The sequence below is a fragment of the Peromyscus maniculatus genome, chromosome 23, assembly GCF_049852395.1.
Source record: "Peromyscus maniculatus bairdii isolate BWxNUB_F1_BW_parent chromosome 23, HU_Pman_BW_mat_3.1, whole genome shotgun sequence".
Taxonomy (NCBI): domain Eukaryota; kingdom Metazoa; phylum Chordata; class Mammalia; order Rodentia; family Cricetidae; genus Peromyscus; species Peromyscus maniculatus.
This window is the reverse complement of record NC_134874.1, coordinates 21,062,504-21,078,453: the sequence shown is the minus strand read 5'-3', so window position 1 is coordinate 21,078,453 and position 15,950 is coordinate 21,062,504. Positions and strand designations below refer to the sequence as shown.

General features: G+C 49.5%; 1 protein-coding gene across 9 annotated transcripts in view; it reads right to left on the bottom strand.

Moving 5' to 3' along the window:
• The window catches only part of Sfswap (splicing factor SWAP), a 78,766-nt gene that overhangs the window by 19,488 nt on the left and 43,328 nt on the right, over positions 1-15,950 (bottom strand). For 5 of the 9 annotated variants that reach the window (XM_006971370.4, XM_006971371.3, XM_076560200.1 and 2 more), the window contains 6 exons: positions 14,009-14,249; positions 12,353-12,481; positions 11,692-11,788; positions 10,595-10,760; positions 4,047-4,277; positions 2,773-2,963 (listed from right to left, as the gene is read on the bottom strand). In XM_006971370.4, coding sequence (XP_006971432.1) covers positions 2,773-2,963; positions 4,047-4,277; positions 10,595-10,760; positions 11,692-11,788; positions 12,353-12,481; positions 14,009-14,249 — 1,055 coding nt within the window. The remainder of the gene's footprint in view (positions 1-2,772; positions 2,964-4,046; positions 4,278-10,594; positions 10,761-11,691; positions 11,789-12,352; positions 12,482-14,008; positions 14,250-15,950) is intronic. The other 4 variants (XM_016002755.3, XM_042268279.2, XM_076560203.1 and 1 more) reach the window with 1 other exon arrangement.

The window sequence follows — 15,950 nt, the reverse complement described above, 5'->3', positions numbered from 1 at the left end:
CTGCCCTCAGCTGTGTGTACTTTGTTCCTACATTTCGGCAGGAACAGGCCTTGTGTCAGGGACCAGAAGATAGTCCACCTCTGTGGGGCTCTGGAAAATGGGGTCACAGTGCCCTAGTAGGGTTGCTATGCTCTGCCACGTCCCTGAAAAGTTCATTCTGGGAAGGACAGGGCAGAGGTTAGCCCGAGTAGAGGACCACTAAAAACACGCAAGGTGGACACAGAGGCAGCAGTCTAGACATCCAGGAGGTGGAGAACAGTCTTTAACCACACTCACTGTAGACTCCAACAGCACTTACAAGGGTCAATACAGTTAAAGTTCGAAGGTGAAGGAGCCAGGCGTGGGAGGCTGAGGAGAGAGAACTGATGACTTCCAGGTCCCTTTCCTTTTCCAACAAGAGCAAACAGGAGCAAAGGGCTTGCTCTGTATTATGAGAAGAGCCGAGTGTAGAAGTCTGAATGAAGATGGCCCACAAAAGGCTCACAGGGAGGGACTCTATTGAGGGGTGTGGCCTTGCTGGAGGAAGTGTGTCACTGGGGATGGGCTTTTGGGGCTTCAGAAACCCAAGCCAAGCCCAGTGGCACTCTCTCTTCCTGCTGCCTGACGATCTGGATGCAGAACTCTCAGCTACCTCTCCATCACCAGGTCTGACTGCACACTGCCATGCTTCCTACCATGACGACAATGGACTAAACCTCTGAAACTATAAGCAAGCCCCAGTTGAATGTTTTCCTTTATAAGAGTTGCCGTGGTCATGGTGTCTCTTCACAGCAATAGAAACCAAGACCAAAGCCAAGCGTAAGAGATATTTGGAGACATAAACCTGGAGGCAAGGTCTCGCTATGCTGTCTAGGCCATCTTCTAGGTCTCAGTCTAGGCCAAGTTTGGGGATTCCAGGGGCATGCCTGAGAGGTTATTATATCTTTCCTAACTATTTTAATTTTTAAATCATGTACATATGTTTGTATCTGTATGTGAGTATGGCATATGAGTGCAACTGCTTACAGAGTCCAGAAGAGGGGATCAGATCCTCTGGAGGAGTTACAGGAGGCTGTGAGTTTCCTGATACAGGTGCTGGGAACCAAAATCAGAACCTCTAAAGCACCTCCACCCCCAAGTCAGAGTTTAGGATAAGAAAAAGAAGAAAAAAAAAGGGGGGCCATTATCCTGCCTCGGCCTCCCAAGTGTGATTACTGGTGTGAGCCACCATGCCCAGCCAACACTAAAATTTTTTTTCCAGATTTACTTTTCGAGATGTGTATAGGTGTTTCGCTTGTAAGTGTGCACCATGTGTGTGTCTGTGGAGGCTAGAAGAGGGTGTCAGAGCTCCAGAAACCGGAGTTATGGATGGCTGTGAGTCACCATGTAGGTGCTGGGAATCACCCAAGTCCTCTGGAAGAACAATCATTGCTCTTAACTGCTGATCCATCTCTCCAGCCAGCCCCAGAAAGATTTTTAAATGACCATTTTTAACTGCTCTTAAGAAGCACCAAGGGGGCTTGGACCTGCCTAGGCTCAGTGTGCCGGGCTCTGCTGACTCCCCAAGGGAGACCCTGATCTAGGGGATGTGGGAATGTGGGGTGGCTTGGGAGGGAGGGCTGGGAGATGGGAGGAGGGAGGAGGGGGATCTGTGGGTGGTATGTAGAGTGAGTAGAAAATTTCTTTCTTTTTTTTTTCTATTCATATTGTTTTATTTTTTCCTAAGGAAATGACTGATTTTCCAATTATCTTCTAAATTTAAAAAGAAAATTTCTTAATAAAGAAAAAGGGAAGAAAAAAAAAGCAGCACCGAGGGACAACTTTCTGACGACGGACTGGGGACTGCACTCCAGCTGTATCGTCCCTTCAGGCCTCGGAACAGTGGCTGCACTGCCAGTTTTCTTATTTAGAAAACTTCTATTTCTAAAATGTTCTTGAACTCCTCCATGAATTCCTAGACACCGTGAAGTATATTTTAATCCCCCCTCAAAAAAAAAAAAAAAAAAAAAAAAAAAAAAAAAAAAAAAGGATCTTGAAAGATACCTGCTCTCAAGAATCTAGACGAAAAGACCCAGGTTGGGGATGCAGCTCAGGGCAGAGCACTTAGCGGCTACACATCTGGCCTGGGCTCCTTGACCAGGCCTAGACAGGCACGAGCAGACTTGTCACTAATGACAGAGTGCTGCTGGCAGCAGCGTTTACTGAGGGTTCCCGGTGCTAGGGACTGCTTCCCATCCCTCCACACGAGAGGACCAAGGTCCCATGTAATGATCCTGTTCAAGGCCACCACTGAGGAAGGAGCTGCCTGGGCTCTCCAGGACCTCCCACACATCGGTGCTCTACCACACAGCTGCACACCCAGAGAAGACAAGGGTGGCCGCAGTCTACTTTTCCCCTAACTACAACGATGCAGACACAGGTGCTGGCATTGAGATCTCTGCCCTCGGGTGAGCTCAGCGACGTGGTGGCGACCACCGAGGCCCTGCTCCAGTCATACCGGTCTGACCACGTACAGCTGGAGGCCCTGCAAGGGCAGCCACCAGCTGAGCTTCCTGGTCAGGATCCACAGCTGGGTTCCGAGACCGAAGACTGCCTTTGATGTTCTTACAGGTAACTGTCCCAGCATCTCTTTTCACAGACTCAAAGCCATCAGCAAAGCCTGTGACTACGCTGGAGGCAGGTGCTGGGCTGCTGGCATCTGACTCAGGCTGGGGTTCCACGGCCACAGCAGCCCAGAACCTCCTTTCATGGACTACAAAGCCAAGCACGCCATCAGGACTTCCTTCTACATACCTCGACACTGAAAGCACCCTCCTCAAGTTTTCCGACTTCGGTTTCCGGAAGAGGGTTTTTTAAGGTTTGTAAGAACAGAGCCGCTTTCCTTTTCCGTTCAGCCTGAAGCTGCTTCTCCTTGGATTCCTTGGATGCCTGGGCCAGCTTTTCCCGGGCAGCCGCGGCAAGACGGTCCTCCAGTTTTTGTTTAGCTACAGAAAACAAGAAAGGCAGTCTGCAACAAACAGTGTTTTATTTCTAATTTTCAAAGGCACCTTCTGGACCTACAACACTGCTATTTCAAGGCTACCTTCAGAGCAGGTAGACACTTGGGACAGAGTGAAATTTTGAGAAAATAAACTTAGTATGGCATTTTTGGAGATGCACACTTTACTCTCAAAGGCAGCAAGGCTGAAGGGGTCCCGTGAGGGTAGAGGCTGGAACTGCAGAATGGCTCTCATACACAGGAGCCCCAAACACTCCAAGTGTCTGGGTGAACGATGCACTGAATGACGCCCTGTGGGCAGTGTCTTAGTTCAGAGGGCATGACAAACTGCTGAGCTCAGAGTGCAAACTCAAACACACAAGTGTGACTGTAAGTGCACTGAGGGAGAGCAACTGTGGGCCTAGGACATGCTCTCCTCTGGAAGACAGTGACTCCAAGAGCATCCTTTACTCAGTGCTATATGGTCTGTTCATGCATACCCAGAAAATGCAATCTAAGAAAACCAGTTAGAATAGGAAAAAGCACAAACGCATTTAGGAAGTAACCACTTCACTATGGAATAGGACTTATTTTGGAGGTGCAGATGTCCCCAAAATGCTAAGCATTATACCAGAGTTCCAGCTCCAGCCCATGTCCCCCACATGCTATTGGCCATGCTGTGACCCATGAAGATGAGCCAGGGCTGAGAAATCAGCTCTGGCAGGCATCATCTTCAAGGGTTGATGGTTCTGCTGAGAGACATTTCCACAAAGGGCCTCTCCCAGTTCGGTGCATTAACTGGAGCTGGGAGTCCGGGCCTGGTGTCTCACCCCGGGGCTGTCGTCCAAGTACAAAGTGCGTCTCCATTAGAGCCGTGCGCTTAGCGCATTAAGCTGCTCTGAGTACAGATTGCCAAGGGCGCTGCATCAAGCTAAGGAGTGCACAGTGCCACACAGCACCACACACAGGGCTTTCAGAGCGCTCCAGCATGGCTCCAGGCTTTGGTTCACAGTCTTAGAATTTCTGGCTTAGCACTAAATCTTAACATTTGTCTTCTTTCTTTCAAGAACTTGAAAAGCTATCGACAAACCTTGCTTGGCTTCTAGCTCCTCCTGGGTGAGCTGGGGCTTCTTCTCCTCCACAGGCACACAGGGCGGGGCCGTGGCTGGGCTGGGGTTGGCCACGCTGCTCGTGCTTTCCTGGCACTCCCTGCTTTCCTCGTCCTCTTCACTGTCATCGTCCAGCTTGACTCGGTTTTTTTCCAGAGGAAGGAGGTCGTTTTCTTTGGCCTTGATGGCAAAGCTTATTGGCGCAAAGGAAGCTGTGGGGAAGAGGTGAGAAGTGCGACACATTTTTAGGCACCGGAGGCAGAACGTGTTGTCACAGGCACTACCACTTACAAGAGAGATGGCTGACGGGCAGATGGTATTTGTGTGAAGGCACAGCCTGAGTGTGCGTGTGTGTGCATGTGTTTGTGTGTGAGGTCTACAGCAGGGCTTCTGCAGTGTTAAAGGAGTCCTGTTCACATGCTCCAGGCAAGGCATCTGACTGGGGTGTGTGTCTGAGCCATGCTTAGCATGGGCAGCATAGTGGTGGTGTCACAGGAGACACACCTGCTGAACATGGAGTGGCCACCTTCGTCTTAAACGGTCAATTTCTTGTCACGTTCCTTTCTGTAAGCTGGTAAACATCTACTTATTTACTTAGTGTGCACACGTCAAGGTTAGAGACAACTGGAATCAGTCCTCTCCTACTACATGGGCGGTGGGCATTCAACTCAGGCTGGCTGAAGTGGTGGCATGTGCCTTTACCCACTGAGCCATCTTGCTAGCCTGCCATTTTTCTTCAAAAATATTTTTTATAAGACTCTGGCATGTAGCTGGATTGGTATGAGTAGGCATGTGACATGACTCCACTTAAGAAAGTACCTAGAAAATCTCCAACTACGTTTAAAAAAATAAACAAACAAAAACCTAGTCTTCAAGCAAAATCCAAACCAAAACAACCACCACCACCACAAACACACAATTCACTCCTTTATTCGGTGAACATGACAAGCATCCTGCCAGACTTCAGTCTACACCTATTACAAACATTTCAATGTGTAACAAAAATTTAGGTGACACATCCCCAACACCTAGACACTTAAAGAGACATGCAAAGGCCTTAAAGGAGAAAGTCTTCCGTCTATCTGCTCGTCAACACTGAGCCTCCCTGTCACTCACTATGCTGAGTGACTCACAACAGCCAGCCGGATGCAGTCAGACGCTATGGCCGTCATTCCTAACGGGTATCACACAGCCACACTGAAGGGCCATCTCCAGTGAGTGAGGTGGGCGGTGGGAAACAGGATCCAGTAGGGCTGTGATTACTGCGCTGCCCCCACCCCCAAGCTTCTCAGAGCAGGCCGCTCGGCCATGTGCGGGGCTGAGGGTCTCCTCGACTTTCTCCTGTGTTCCACACCCCCGTGTGGGCTAAAGAGAATTTATACCTGCGACACACACCCCATTTAATACCCACGAGCCAGGAGAACAGACTTCCATGCCACACCAGGTAAGCGGCAGTGTACTCTGGAGCTGCTTCATGTGGTCATGCTGATCAAATACCAACCCAAATCCTCATCTTTCACAACACAACCAAGATGTCTACGCTAATGCCGTGATGATGATGATCTGCTGCAGCAGATTCTGAGTGGAATCTAGGACAGGAACAGAGATGCAGAACAATGCAGTCCAAAGGCCGACTGCTGAAGGTGGCGGTGAGTACTTGGTGAGGTGATATGGGTTACTGTGCCATGTGCTGTGTTTGTACATGTCTTAAGGTTCCTTAAGAAAACTTAAGTTCGCCAGGTGGTGGTGGCGCACTCTAATCCCAGCACTTGGGAGGCAGAGGCAGGCAGATCTCTGAGTTTGAGGCCAGCCTGGGCTACAGAGTGCATTCCAAGACAGCCAGAGCTGCACACAGAGAAACCGTATCTCGAAAAACAAAACAAAACAAACAACAAGAGAGAGAGAGAGAGAGAGAGAGAGAGAGAGAGAGAGAGAGAGAGAGAGGGAGAGAAGGCTAAGTTGGACAAACAAATCCTTTACTGCCTGTAGTAATATGGTCTCTTTCATAAGCAGAGGGTCAAGGACATTTTAAAAAGAGAGGAAACACTTAACCTGTGTGTCTAGGTGTCCTGCCTCACTAAGTGTTGATGATGGGATTATCAGTGCCCCATGCCCCATGGCTCTGATGAGAACCAAGAGTCCAAGGTCAGAAAGCTTCTCCTGACCAGGCCAGCCAAAGGCCCCGGGAATTCTTCTGGAACATTCTGATTACACAATTTGCACACCACAGTGTGCATTAACACTGATCCTAAGTTCTTTCTCCAGGTTGTGATCCAGCTACACCTGCCCTTCTGCACTGTGCTCACGCGGAGATGGACATCCTTGCCTGCTGCCTGCAGGATCTATTTCTTCTGACACATCTGACCCTCAAGGATGGGTCCAGCAGTGCCTCCCTGAGGCACATCCATGGCCTCATAGCTCCTGCTCCACCTCTCGGTAATGGCTGCATGTGTATATATGTAAACATATATATGTGTATTTCCAGAGGAGCTCTTAGCTATGTTGCCTAGTTTGGTCTTGAACTCCTGAGCCCAAAGGATTCCCCTGCCTCAACCTCCTGAGTAGCTGGGAATGCAGGTGCCTGACACTTTGCCTGGATGAGTGTAACTATTATTATTACTAATTATTATATGTTGTTCTTGTGGTGCATTCATGTGCACACACGTGTGCAGTGAATGTACCTGTGTGAGTAGAAAGCAGAGGTGACGTCTTCCTCTGTTGTCCTCCATCTTGTTTTTGACACAAGTGCTCTCACTGAAACTGGTGTCTCCCCATGGCTGGCCTGGCTGGCCAGTGAGCTCCGGGAAGCTTGTTTCTGCTCCTCCTCAACCTACACTAGGGTTACAGACCTCTGACTTTACAGGAGGTGCTAGGGATGGGACCTCAGGCCCTTAGCCTTGTACAGCAAGCACTTTTACCCACAGGGCTGTCTCCTCAACCCCGACACTAATTTGAAAAAGTCTATTTTTTCAATTTTAATTGTTTTAGATTTATTTATATGCACGAACGTTTTACCTGCATTTATGTATGTGCACCATGTGCATGCCTGGATCCCCTAGGACTGGAGTCATGGATGGCTGGGAACCACTCTGTAGGTTCTGGGAAACCAAGCCAGGGCCTTTGCTCTCCAGCCCCAGCATCTTGTTTAGAAGAAACCTGGCACACTAGCCATGTGTTTTTCTCTTCTGAAGAATGCCCTCAGTCCATTTTCTGACCCAGAAAAGCACTTTCTATAGTAAGCACATTAACCCTTTATCTTCCAACTTCTTGTCATTGCCTTTTCACTTCATTCTGGTTCTGCTCCCTAGACCTGGAAGCCTGATTTCTGGCTTCAATTCTGAGTCTAAGATGATCTGTGTTAACAACAACTTTCCTTCTCTCCCTGCTCCTCCCTCTTCCTCTCTACAGGGTCTCAGGGAGGTTCACAAAGCTGGCCTTGAGCTCCAGATGCTCCTGTTGCCTTCTCCTCCAGTGCAGGGATCATGGGCCTGCACGACCTACACTGACTGCATGTAGACACTGACCTTTTGGAATTACCGCTGTTAGATCCCTGAGTCTATTAACGCTTTAAAAGTGAAGGGGCTTACAAGATGGCTCAGTGGGAAGGGAGCTTGCTGCAAGGCTCGACAACTTGAGTTTGATCCCAGAGACACACATGGTGGAGGAAGAGTCAAAGCGGAGCTTACCCGTCCAGCTTCAGTTACTATTAACTACTGAAGCTACAGAAGTACCAATGCCTTAACAGCGCCTACTGAGACAAGACCCTGGAAGTCTGCCTGCAGACAGGTGATGGAGAGGCCACACCAGGGCCCTGGAACAAGACCACTGCTCATTCATTCCTGTCACTGCTTTGGTGCACAGTTGGATTCCATTTTAATATTTTAACATCATGCTTCTAAGTGCTGAGGTCTATAGATCGCTGAGCTCTGAGAGCCTCTTAATTCTGTCTCCCATAAGCCCTGCAGAAGCTCTACTGACTGAGGGTAAATTAAGCCAGCCTTTAATTTGTTTTGGCCTCTTGCCTGGTTCTAGAGGCTGTTCACTAACCAATATTTTAAATTTTGCCAGACTAAAAATCTGTCAGTTTTCTTTCTCTTCTTTTCTTGAAATAATTTTGGCAATTTCTGTGTTTTTTTTTTTTTGAAATGGTATTTTTCAGTGACTTGAGTCATTCCCACTTAAGGCTATGAACATGCTATCCTTGTGTATTTTAAAAAAGATTTACAACTTTGTGTTCATATCTGCATTCTTTTTCTCTTGAGTACACACAATATATTTTATTCGTCTTTTAAAAAACTACTTTCTCAGTTTCTCCTTTAATTTGTATTCCCTGGTCTCTGCTTTTCTTATAGCATTTTATAGGTTTTTGAGAGGTTCTCACTGTCAGGAAGCCTGTATTTGAAATCCTGCCTCAGCTTCTGTAGTGCCGGGTTCTAGGCCTGTGCTACTGGCTGGGCTTCCATCCTGTGTCCCGCTCTTTGTGTGTCGTGTGTCCCCCCCCACCCATTGCCAAGGACCGAACATACCCAGGCCATATTGTACTGCACCCCACTCACTTCCTATTTTCTCGAGTTCAGTGTTCATTTCATTTTTTTGTTTGTTTAAAAACATAAACAGGTAATGCTATTGTCTTTTTTGGAATAATATCTTCCTGCATTTTCACCCCGAGCAGTATAGAGAATAGAATCCAGGGAAGTGCTCTACTGCAGAGCTATGCCCTAACCCATAATAATTCTTTGATGGTCTCACTGTCCTTATTTCTGTGGACTCAGGACTTCAGGGTGCTGATATGCCTACAGGTCTTCCTGTTCTGGCATTCAGACGTACAGAGAAATGATGCACCAACCTGCTTTCTCTCCTCTTCAGAGAGAAGTCTGGCTGTTTATACTTGGATGAACTTCTTCCACATCTGTCCCTTCCTTTGAGATTTCTGAGAACTTCCAAGGCTGTCTTCTAGTCAGTCTGACCCTGGTGACTTCATCAAGCTTAACCTAGCAGTATTTCAGAGCGGTCTTCTGAAGCTGCAGAGTATTAGCAGCCTAAGTTGTATAATATCCTCAACTCTTTTGAACATAAAGACCTAAGCTGCTGCTGATACTTAGGGCTAGAGGCTCAGTTGTTGTCTTGTGCTCTTCCGTCCTGACCTGCAGAGGAGCAGGCCTGTCTTCCAGGTCTGTGGGAGGAGTGTGTCAAAACCACTATGTAGTTCTGGCTCACATCTGGGGCTTCTCCTACCAGGGTGGGCAGGCTGGTGCAGCAGCTGGGCCTGGAGCCCCTTTCTCTGTGGCTCTGCAGCCACCCCAGACAAGACCAGTCTAGAGGGTGCTTCCTGGATGACAGCCTCCTCGTGGATGTCCCCTAGCTTGTCCCAGCCTCCCCTTCTCCTTGCTGGCAGTGGCTGTCCTGGGTCACTGTCCTGCTTGTCTTCCGGCATGGGACAGCATCTCAAACGGCTTCCAGTGCAGAAGCTGCTGCTCTGCTGGTGCCTCCGCTTATTTCAGCGAGAGCAGGAGGTAGCCGGTCACCTGACTTTCTAACAGCGCTTTGCTGGCGATAACCGGATTATTATGAATCCTCTCCATCCCCTCACCCCACCCGGAAGGCCGCTCCAAGTGAGGCAGGAGACTGCTGCCTGTGTCTGCTGCAACTCTTCTAGTCAGGAGCTGCAGGCTTGTGCTTCTGCTGCTGCCATACCACTCTTGCACTGGCCACTGGGCCACCCGAGGCCCCCAACTGTCCCTCTGTCTTTAGTCTCAAAGAGCCAATGCTAAATAAGGCATTCCCTAGTCACCACAGGCCTCAGGGGAAGCGAAGTCCCAGATGCTGGGCAGTACACCTCTCCAGACTGAATCCCTAGAGCCACCTGCCACCATACCAAAGCAGGGACCTCACTTATCCCTCAGCACCCAACACAACCTCCTTTTCCAGCAGGTGAAGTGCCGGCTTCTCCACATTCTGCCACAGAGCTCTGCTAGGCAGCCTCAAGCAGCCTTTCTCCTGTCTGCTCTACCGCACCAGCCACTTAGACACGCCTGTCCTGCTAGACTCCATCGTCTAGTCCCGGCCAGGGCCAGGAGAGCGAGCAGATGAGTGAGGGAGCGCAGCCCTGCCTGACAAGGGTGCTCAAGGGAGCCCCCTGGACAAAGCAGACAAGCTCCATCCCAACAGTTAGCACAGGGGCTGGAGCTGACCTAGCGGAGAGCACTTGCTCAGGTGAGCTGTTGGTGCAGTCCCCAGGACCACAAAGAACTGAACAGTTTCAAAGGTCTGAGTGAGGATGAAATAGTATTTGAAAATTTATAAACATGTCCACTAAATGGCTCAGAACAGGCTTTTAAAAGCTGGTAAATACTTAGACTATCTTGCATCTACAGGGTTCCAAACATCATGCTTGGAAGCAGGACAAGGTGAGCATGCCCGAATCAGCAGCTCCAGAAGCCAAGCCCAAGGAGCCCTCATGGTTGAGGAACCTAGTCCTGTCCCTGAGGTGGGAAGCCCACGAGGCCTAGGCTTCACCTGGACAGCGCACCTTTTACCAGCTTCCCGTCCACGGTGCTCTTGCTGGACCCAGCCTCCTTCTTCCCGCTGCCTCTTCCCCCAGTCTCTGCCATACCCTCAGGAGTGCCGTCCTCTCCAGCTTCACATGACTCTTCAGCAGCGGTTTCTGTGGAAGCCTCTTCAGCTGTTGATGCTACCTGGAAAGAGAGACATCACTGTGCACCGTCACATGACCATCACGGGGTGTGTCGGTACCGTCCACAGGACAAGCCTATAACCCCAGCACCCAGGAGGTAAAGCGCATCCTGACCGAACAGGGAGAGGCCAGCCTGTGCTACATGAGTCATTCTAAAAACACATCAAAACAATCTCCCAAGCCACCTGCAACAGCATTTCCACATTTCAAAGTCTGACTTGAGGTTTTCTTGGGTGCTTTCAAGTGTGTGCATGCTTCAGGGATTGGACCCAGGGCCTCTGGTAGGTTAGGCAAGTGCTCTGCCACTCAACTGCATCCCCAGTCTCACTTTCTTTTTCTAACTCAAGAGACGAAAAGTTGGAGGACTACCTTTGCCTTGGAGCCGGCTTACTGAGAATACTTCAGAATAGACTCCCCCACAGAGTACGGATGAGTGAGGAGCTTCAGTTTCAGCAATCAGTTCGCCGAATAAGCTCCAGAGTGTCAGGACAAAGCACTCCCAGTGCGAGAGACCTGTGCGAGCGACTGTGTGCTGGGGAAGCCAGGGCCCAGCTCTACCCCTGGAGGGCTGGACAGCTCCAGCATATGCTCCGTGAGGTGCACTACACAGTGGTCAAAGTACACTGGCCACAATGGCACATCTGTGAGTCCTGCGCTTGGGAGGGCTCAAGAACTGAAGGCTAGCCTGAGCTACAAGAGGCCATGTCTCCACTCCCCTCTCCAGTACTGTCCAAAGTAGCCTCTGATGCTTGAAGCAAGTGTCTTTTGTTTGGAACACACTGGACAAGTGGTGACCAAGGCACGAGTGAGCGGTGACAGCTTCCCCTCTGAAGGGAGAGGCTAGGCAGAGTGTAGACTTGAGGATAAGCAGGAAGTCCCGTCTGCACCTGTCATCAGAGCTGGGTTCACGCCTCCCCACCTTCAGTGAATACCTGTGTGCTACTGCCTCCTCCTTCCTTCTGCAGGAAGAACTGCTTCTTAAACTCGTAGTAGGCGTTGTACTGGTGCCAGGGCTGGAGAAACTCAAACCTGTGAACGGAAAAGGACTCAGTATGACCACACGCAGGCTTCAGGGTTTCCTTCCCACGTGGACATCTAGACACTGGTCATCCCAACAACTCCAGAGATTCTACAAAGCTCCAGCCCTGCTCTATCCATTAACATGTGAATCGATCTGGCAGAGGGCTAAGCTGCTCTCCAGGGTCACAGCACAGGTGAAAATGAGGTCCATGTTTAAGGACACTGCAGGGGTAGGGATAAGGAGCCTTGAAGAGGTGAATTCCAGCTTTTCAAGCACCTACATTTTTACTGCACAATCAAAACAACAACACAAACCCTCTCCAGCTCTAAGTGATTCAACAGGACGAACAAAACCATGTCCATCTGAAGACACTCCGGGAAGACGGGAGCACAAAGGACAGTGACAGGAGTTAAAGAATGCCAGCGAAACCCCCAAATCTCATACATCTGACATGCTTACCATTGTTTGAGTTGTTTTGCAATGTGGGGGCTTGAGCTCAGAAATTCATGATCGCCAGGCAAACAATGGCACTGAACCCCAGCCCAGCCCAACATGAAACCCCTTCACCTCACCTCTGATCGTTCTTGGCTCGAACACTGGTCTCAAATTTAAGGCCGTTCCTGGCGACGTACTCTGCCAGCTTGTCGATCACAGGCTGGATGTCAGGGGGCGGGGGGATGATGGCCACGGGAGCAAGCGCACTGTGGAGAAGAGCTGGTGAGCAACCCTGGCCTCAGCGTGGCTTGAGCCTGGCAATGGCAGTTGGAGGGTCCTGTCGGGCTCAGCCATGTAAGAAGGAGACTTGGTCTACAGCAGTGGTTCTCAGTCTTCCTAATGCTGTGACCCTTGAATACAGTTCCTCATGTGTGGTGACTCCCAACCATAACATTATTTCCCTTGCTACTTCGTAACTGTTACTTTGCTAGTTATGAATTGTAATGTAAATATCTGATATGGGACCCCTGTGAAAGGGTCATTCAACCCCCAAAGGGGTTGAGACCCACAGGTAAAGAACTGCTGGTCTGCAGCCAAGAAGCGGGGCTTTATTCTAACCTAATAGAGGCAGTTCCTGAGCACGAACAGGGTCCAGGGCACCACTGTCAGAGTGACAATGCAGGAGGCTGTGTGTGGCCCCTGTGAGCCCAATACTGGAGGAGCCTGGGTTACACAGCTAACCCTATCCAAAAAGAACTGACAGTGGGGATGTCCAAAGTCCCAGAGACATGTCCATACTTCCTCCTAAGTAGCATTCCCTTTAACTAGGAGCTACTTCTTGAGGACAAAACAAGGAACGACCATTAAAAACAGCTGGCCAGCATGGCTCTACATCCTTCACTCTGTGTTTACTTTCTCAGCAATATGGCCCGAGATGTCAACCCCCAATTCCTCCCACACGCTAGGCTAGTGGTCTACTTCTGAGTGAAACCCTTGGCCCACACTTAACTGTCGCAGCATGAATTACAGGGAGGGGCTTTGGTCCAGTTTTTCTATTAGCCCTGAGACACACAGAGGGCCCTCTGCGGGGTGCTGGGCACTCCTGTCCTTCTGCCATCATTGGGTTTTACACTAGATGCCAACTGTGTGAGTGGTGATCTCAAGGAGTGGTATGAAACCCTACAAGCCGGACAAGTTCAGTCCACCTCACTCGGACTCTGCCTACTACTACCCAGCTGAGTGTCAATACACTGCACAAGAGCAGCCCAGAACTAAGGAGCAGATTGGGATGCCGCCCAAGAGCCACATTTACGCATGGCTCGATTTCACTGCTTAAGAACCATTTTTGGTACAGAAATAAGGTCTTGCCCTGTAGCTCATTATATAGCTGAAGATGACCTTGAATTCCTGACCCTCCTACTTCCACCTCCCCAGAGCCAGAATTACAGGCAGGAAACACCTGTAATGTAATATCTAGCTGGTTTTGAACTTTCTTTTTTTTTTTTTTTTTTTTTTTTTTTTTGAGACAGGGACTCATTGTATATCTCCAGTTGGTGTAGACCTCACTGTATAGATCAGGATGGCCTTGAACTCGGAGATAGCCTGACCCTGCCAGGCGGCGGCCTTGAACTTTTGATCCTTCTGCCTCAGCTTTCCAAAAGCTTTGAGTCCAGGTGTATGGTAATAATATATGAATAGTAACTATACTAATTATGGAGAAACACGTATGCAACCCAGATCAAGAAGACTGGTGTGCGGCGGCAACCCTCACGCTGAGGAGGCAGTACACGTACCTTGTGGTGGTGGTTGTGGAGGTAACCCCGCTGCTTGTTTCAGCTGTGGTTGGGGGGGGTGGAGGTGTGGTCCCAGGAGGTGGGGGTACAGTGGTAGTCACACCAGGTGAGCTGGACACAGTCACTCCAGCAGGAAGGGTGCTGTAGTAGGTGGCCACATCGATCCCAGGTGGGGGCGGTGCCAGGCAGTAGGTGCCATCTGGCAGCATGTAGTAGCTGTAGTACATGGCTGCCACAGTTGCTGTAAGAAACATGCTTTGTGAGCAGGAGGCCAGTGACAGGTGTCACAGCTTGAATCTACAATGTCCCTCCCCAGCTCGTGTTTTAGACACTTGCTCCCAGCTTATGGCGTCATTTGGAGAGGCTGTGGAACCTTTAGGAGGTGGGCCTGGTTGGCCGGAAGAATGTTACTAGGAGCAGGGTTTCATGTAGCTCTGGCTGGCTCTCTGCTTCCTGTACAAGCACAATGTGGATAGCCTCTGCTTCAGGCTCCCACATTCCACAATGGATGAGAGCCTTGACACTGTGAGGTAAAACAAACACCTCTCACCTTCTGTTGTTCCTGACAGGTATTTGATCACAGCAATGTGACAGTCACTAATGCAACAGGACAGCAAATGGTTCTGAGAGACCCTGGCCCAGGGCAGCGTCAGTTCTGCCCACTCCGACCACACTGCTTCTGTATCTCTGATAGGCTCACACCCTGAACAAGTGCACAGGAGACAGGCACAGGAAAACTTCCCGTAAACAAGCCCACCTTCTTCCTTTGTGCAGGAAGGGCAGGTGGGAAAGCCCTCTCTAACTGCAGAGTGAAAAGCCCTCTTGCAGGGATAACAACTGATGGATGGCCCCCTTCCCACATGGCTGGCCGGGTAACCTGTGCTCACAGTGAGTGAACTCCTAACTCTCCTGTGCTTGGACACTGACTACATTTTCGGGAATCTGTTTTTTCACTCTACTGTTCACTTTAGAAATGGCACCATCCGGGGGCTGGAGAGATGGCTCAGACGTTAAGAGCACAGACTGTTCTTCCAGAGGTCCTGAGTTCAATTCCCAGCAACCACATGGTGGCTCATAACCATCTGTAATGAGATCTGGTGCCCTCTTCTGGCCTGCAGGGACACATGCAGGTAGAACATTGTATGCATAATAAATAAATAAATCTTAAAAGAAAAGAAAATCATTTTAGGCCGGGCGGTGGTGGCGCACGCCTTTAATCCCAGCACTCGGGAGGCAGAGCCAGGCGGATCTCTATGAGTTCGAGGCCAGCCTGGGCTACCAAGTGAGTTCCAGGAAAGGCGCAAAGCTACACAGAGAAACCCTGTCTCGAAAAACCAAAAAAAAAAAAAAAAAAAGAAATGGCACCATCCACATGCCCAGCAGGGAGCCACTGTATTCAGCTCAGAAGTCCAATGTCTCTGTAGCTGCTTCCGGCCTTTCCTATAATCAACAGCGATCGCTATCAGCTTCCTGCTCACCTTCTGTACGAAGGCCAGCACAGCAGTTAACTATGCTAACCACAGCCCTGAAAGGTACCATCTTCTTGAGACTTTTTAATAGATTAATTTAGTTAATTATCTATATGTTTGAGTGTTTTGCCTCTACGTATGTGTATGCCTGGTGTCCGCAGAGGTCAGAAGAGGTGTCAGATGCCCAGGACTGGAGATATAGAGTTTGTGAGCTGACATATGGGTACTGGGAATTGAAGCCAGGTCCTCATCAAGAGCAGCAAGGACTCTTAATGGCTGAGCCAACTCTTGAGCCCACTCATCTTCTTTTTGAAAAATGTTCAAAACCAGCACCGAGCACAGAAGGCTCAATGAAGTAACAGGGTTTTCATTTAGCAATGATGGCTACATAGGGAACTAATTTCCTCTTCATTAGGGGATAAGAATGAGGGAAACTTACTGATTTCCACTTGCTCATCTGAACACAGTGGCAT